We start from the raw sequence: 6000 nt of genomic DNA, 5'->3' as shown, positions 1-6000 counted from the left end.
AAAAAATTATAACAGAATTATAACAGTGAGTGGCCAATCAAAATCTTCCTATCTTCAGGAGCTGAGTGGTAGCACACCTGGATGAGCACACATGTTACTATGTGTAAGAACCCAGGTTCAAGCCCATGGTTTGCAGGGGGTGGGGGAGCTTCATGATTAGTGAAGCAGGTCTGCCAGGTGTCTATCTTTCTCCCTCACTATCTCTTCCTCCTCTCTGTTTCTGTCTTATCAAATAAAATAACATTAAAAATATTACTATATTCAAACTATAGATGACAAAGTATTTGAAGATCTATAGCATATCACACTTTTCACACAGTTTTTATAGGTGAACTCAGTTAAGGAGAGACCAAAAGTTAGAGATGTTAACTAGTCAGGCAACATAAATATTACTCCAGCCTGTCTTATATTTATTCAATTCATAGAGATCATAGGATAGAGGAGGGGCATAAAAGTACCACCAGAAAGCTGCATATCAAGCCACCTGCTATCTATCAAAAAGGCAGGAGAAACTTAAAAGTGTTCAGGTTATCATTATTATATCAAATAAATAACAACAGAAATGTATCCTATGACAGGACAACCAGTAGGATATTATTATACTTAAAGGACAACATGGAATCAAGGTCAGGCAAACTCCTGCCAAGTGTTATTAAAATTGATTTGTGTCCCCCTCTGATAAAATGTACCACCACTAGAAAGCTACTAAATAGGACTGAAACAGAGGATTAAAGTACCATTGTGCAGGGAGGGCAGCGAATAAAGGTTCACACTAAGTATAATACATTTACCTTTATCGGATTTCTCAAGGAGTCCTTGCTGCAAGTCATATAAAAACACATTTTATTATGAAATAGTGAGAAAGAAAGACACCACACAAACAATAAGTAAATCATTTGTGTTTTAAATCCCAAGGACTTGGAAATACTGAATTTTAGATTTAAGGACAGAGTTCAGTTGTAAGCTCTGGATAGAGATTTTATTACGTATTTTAACATGAACAAAAAATATAAAAAAAAAATTATCTTCAATTTAAGCTTTCTATACATACTTGACCATAATGATAACAGAGCTGATTATATTATGAATCCATTTTAGAATTGAGAAAAGCAATGATTGGGACATTTTTTTATAAATGCTACATATTATCCACATTCTTAGAATTTCTCTATAAGTATCAGAATTTCCACCTGGCTCTTCATATGAAATCTTCCATTTGTATGTCCACATTCACTCTGTCTACACTTTTAGGCAACAACTATAGCTCTAATTTGAGCTGATTTAGTCATCCCTCTGGGCTATGCCTCTACCATTTGGTCTACCTTTACCACAGCTTTTATCAAACAGCAAAGGTCTATCTAAGAGGGGCCTACTGACTCACTCTCACTTCTTTTAAGCCACAGGATTCCATTAGCCCTTCTTGGGCTCCTTCTCTAGTTGTCTAGCTTGAAAGCAATGTTTCAGAACCTTCCTCCCAGGTTGTTCCCCCAAGCCTTTTATAGTTAACTTGAGCCTATGTTTAGTACTTTGATTCTAGATTTAGATCAAACAACCTAAAATGTAAGACAGTAGTATCTTATCAACCTAGAATTTTAAGTTCTAAATTCCAGGGATTCTTTTGATTATCTATCTGGGTAATAAAAAATGAATAGAACTTACTATGACCAGAGCTGCCCTCTAATTTGGAGGCTGACTGGAGCTTGAAAGTTTTATTTGATACTAAATGACTCAGGAACACAGTGCTTTTTTGATTGCTTGCTTTCTTGCTTGTTTATTTTAGCAAAACACTGCTCTGCCCTGGCTTTTGGTGGTGTGGGGATTGAACCTATGACTTTGGAGCTTCAGGCTTGAGAGTCTCTTTGTAGAACCATGCCTCTCAGTCTGGTAATCAGTATTCTGAAAGTGATAAAATGCTCATTTATCTCAATACTGATCTAAATCATTTTTCAACTGAGCATATATTCTTGAATTTAGCACTGTTGTTGCCTTTGCAGATTAGAAAGAAAGTCTTTTTTTTTTTTTTATGGCCAAAGACAGTACAAAGTAACTAGAGGGGGGAAAAAAAACTATTTTCCACATTAAAAAAAAAAAATTTCTCCTGAGTTTACCTGTGAAAAAGTCACTAAGCATCCATTCTTTATAAAAGTGACTGAATTAAGAGATAAGAGTAGAATACAATACAGGAAAAGGTGTTCTTTTCAAACATAAGAGATGTTTAAATAATTCCAAATAAAATAATAGTCATCCCACTGTTGTATAGTCTCATAACGAAATTGTACGTATTCTATTCTATGTTCTAGTCTTAGGCAAACATAGAATTTTAGGTGAAAATATGTCATGTTTACCACTAAAAGCTGCATCACAGTTCACTGACAAAATAAAGCAGAAAATGTTGAATAAATACTACATAATGTACTTGTGACGAAACTGTTAACTAGCAACATCAGTGAGAGTTAGAATACTTTTTGCCACAATGTCCAGTTGTAAATAGCTGTAGTAAACTGCTGCCCCACATTAGAAAAAAAAAACAAAAAAAACTAAGCATACAAACACAAGTCATTCTTTGTGAGAAGGAAGGATTTGTACTCTATGGCTCTTTGTTTTGGTGGTTTTCAGTGTAAAACACAAACTATGTTAGGTAGCTTCACTGATTTCTCCGTCCTGAGTAACTGCCAGTTCTGGAACTTCATTCATCCTCAGGACGTCTGCATAGAGCAAATAATTATGTAGGCTTTTGGGAAGTGGCAACTGACAGATAAAGCTGTCAGATCTTAGGTGTTCTGCTTTCAGACCAGAGCGAATTTCCAACCGGCAGAGGTGACTCAGAGATGGAACACAGGCTGGAGGGAAAAAAAAAAAGAGATAGAGACAAAAATTTTAGACAGCAAAATATAAATTTTTTTTCACTGTGGCGTAGTAAAAGAGGAGTTGTGTTACTTAAACTTTTCTTTCCTTTTTCATATATATATGACAATTGTCCCTATGACAATGCTGACTAGAATTATCAAACAAGTAAATGCAAAAAGGACTCAAAGTTAACTTAGACTACACTTAACACCTAGGTCTATTTCCTCCCTAACTTAAGGCCATATTTCATAAACCTAATAATGGCCTGGATATAACAAATGACATTCCTTGATCCATTTGGAGTTGATTTTTTTTTTCCTGGTGAGATAAAGTGGTTCAGTTTCATTCTTCTGCATGTTTCAACCCAGTTTTCCCAGTACCATTTATTGAAGAGAGCTTCCTTTCTCCATTTAATACTTTGAGTCCCCTTATCAAAGATCAGATGTCCATAGGTGTGGGGGTACAACTGACATTCAAGGCCTTCACAACTAAGAGAAAGTCCACGCTTACCAATGAAAGGAATACAAAAAAAAAAAAAAGAAAGAAAAAGGAAAAGGACAAGAGACTGGCTCACTTAATAGTGGCCATTTTGCACAAGGAATGGTGTAATGATGCCGGTTCAAGCCCCTGGCTCCCCACCTACAGGGGAGTCGCTTCATAGGCGGTGAAGCAGGTCTGCAGGTGTCTCTCTTTCTCTCCCTGTCTTCCCCTCCTCTCTCCATTTCTCTCTGTCCTATGCAACAATGACGACAACAATAATAACTACAACAACAAAACAACAAGGGCAACAAGAGGGAATAAGTAAATTTTTAAAAAGTAAGTTTAAAAAAAATAACAATGGCTATTTTGGTCAATATCAGGATATCTCATCACCTGGGGTCCTTAGTCTGGGACTCTTTGGATTCCCACAGAAATACCATGGACCTAAACTTCTAAAAGAGACCTCCCTTTCACTTCCATCAGGAATATCACTATAAACCCTTCTTTGGGCTTCTACAGGACCGACCTTGCCCTCACTATAAAGCAGCAATGGTAAGGACTGACCCCCTCTCCAAATGGAGGCTGGATCAATCTATTCTGCCTCTCCAGGAAGACTGGTCCTGAAGTGAGAGCAGCCTAGAATGTTTCTAGCTGTGACCATGGACTGCAAGCTCAGACAGACATGGACTCAAGAGGTTACACAGACTCCTGTGCTAAATATGAATATACATGGGCCCTAGGTCAGATCGATATAGTAAACAGTTAATTGTATTTATATTTATTTTTCAAGTTTTGTAGCTACTCTCTGTCCTAATACAGCTTTCATGTTCTATTCTGAACTCTGACACCATCCTCTCAGACAATATTTCTAGTCCCATGTTAAGTTACCAAGCTCAAACAAAAATTATTAAAGTAATGGACCCATAGGAACATATCTAAAACAGATATTCTAAGTTTTTTCCACCCTTGGGTCCCTATTTTCATCTGTTCTATTCCTACTTTTTGGCTCCTGCTTATTAAACATTTTGTAGAACAGTACTTTTATGAAAACTTATTACAATCAGATTTGACTTTGTTAAATTTAGACAAGTACACATTCCTAACGATTTTGAATGAAAAAGGAATTGAATAAAAGAGAACATCAAAACATGGTGAATGACCAGAATAATAGTAATAATGGTAGACAGAGCAGTAGCCTATTGTAAGATTTGTGCTGAAATTGAAACCACTACTAACCAGCTGGGCAATCCTAACAGATTTGACTTTGTTAAATTTAGACAAGTACACATTCCTAACGATTTTGAATGAAAAAGGAATTGAATAAAACAGAACATCAAAACATGGTGAATGACCAGAATAACAGTAATAATGGTAGACAGAGCAGTGGCCTATTTTAAGATTTGTGCTGAAGTTGAAACCACTACTAACCAGCTGGGTAATCCTGAAGAAGTAAAACAGTCTAACCTTTTGTCTTCCTCTATCAATTCAGGGAGTATACATTATAAGTCCTCTCTGAATGAAAAGGATTTGACAAGATCCAAGTTAAAAGGCATTCACAAAAGCATTATATGAACTGGAACACCATGCAAATCTTGGGCACTATCAGATCTTAATGCTCTCATGTTTCCTGATGGCGCACATACAAGGAGTATAAATCCTCAAGAAGACCAGTCTGTCTGGTCCACTCCTTTGCCATTTCTTTTTCTATCTAGACAAGCTAGGTGACATAAACCCAACATTCACGGTTCTTTTTTATATTACTTATTGAATAAAGGCAGAGATAAATTGAGAGGGGAGGAGGAGACGGAGACAGAGAAGGAAACTGAGAGAGACACACCTGCAGCACTGTTTCACTGCTCTTGAAGCTTTTTCCCTACACAAGAGGAATGGGGGCTTGAACCTGGGTCCTTGCATGTAACACATACACTCTACTGAGGGGCCATCTTCAGTTCTATAACTCTCTGACAATACCCAGGACAAATATAACCATTTCCCTTCTATAACCCAATACACAGAAAATAAAATCGTAGTTGTGTGTCGGGGGGGTGATATAGCCATGTGAATTAGCATCACTTGCAACCTCTGCCAAACTCTCAGAGTTGTCAGCAAATCTGCCACTGGTTTTCCTGTTAAGTTTCCTAAAATGAACACTTCAAATGATCAAATCCGCTACCCAACTCTGACCTAGTAAGACTTTAGCTGCTATTTCAAAGTGAGAACTTGTTTTCTAAGCTCTTTCCTAAGCTTCTGATCACCAAATTTTAAATTACTTACCCACTCCATTTTCCTTTCTCTCCTTTTTTTTCAAAGGATCTCTCTCTCTCTCTGACACTTGTTATATCTTATTACATAAGTTACAACCTTTATCTCCAAATCTAATGTACTTTTTTTTTTAATAAACTAAGGTTACTTTAGTTTGTAAAACATGTACAAGCCTCTCATTTTAAAAGAAAAACTCTGTCATGATCCTGCATCAATCCCTGTCATTATACTAGAGAAGCATGTTCAGTTTACTTGCTTAATTCATGGGTTTTCAGTCAGTGTTTTATATACATTGTGTGTAATTAAAGAACTCACTAAAGTTAATAGATATAAACTGCTAGTTTTATAGATGCCCACCTATATACATCCATATATGCATACATTCTGCACAGAATATTACCCTGCAATCAA

General features: G+C 36.5%; 1 protein-coding gene across 4 annotated transcripts in view; it reads right to left on the bottom strand.

Annotated features, from left to right (window-relative positions):
• Positions 1–394: 394 nt before the first annotated feature.
• ASB3 (ankyrin repeat and SOCS box containing 3) overlaps positions 395–6000 on the bottom strand; it is a 113638-nt gene continuing 108032 nt past the window's right edge. For all 4 annotated transcript variants that reach the window (XM_060187656.1, XM_007527947.3, XM_060187657.1 and 1 more), the window contains one exon: positions 395–2840. In XM_060187656.1, the coding sequence (XP_060043639.1) occupies positions 2635–2840 (206 nt within the window). In that variant the 3' untranslated portion in view covers positions 395–2634. The remainder of the gene's footprint in view (positions 2841–6000) is intronic.

Source organism: Erinaceus europaeus, chromosome 3, assembly GCF_950295315.1.
Source record: "Erinaceus europaeus chromosome 3, mEriEur2.1, whole genome shotgun sequence".
In the NCBI taxonomy this organism is placed as follows: Eukaryota; Metazoa; Chordata; class Mammalia; order Eulipotyphla; family Erinaceidae; genus Erinaceus; species Erinaceus europaeus.
The sequence above is the reverse complement of the archived record's forward strand: the minus strand, read 5'-3'. Positions and strand labels throughout refer to the sequence as shown.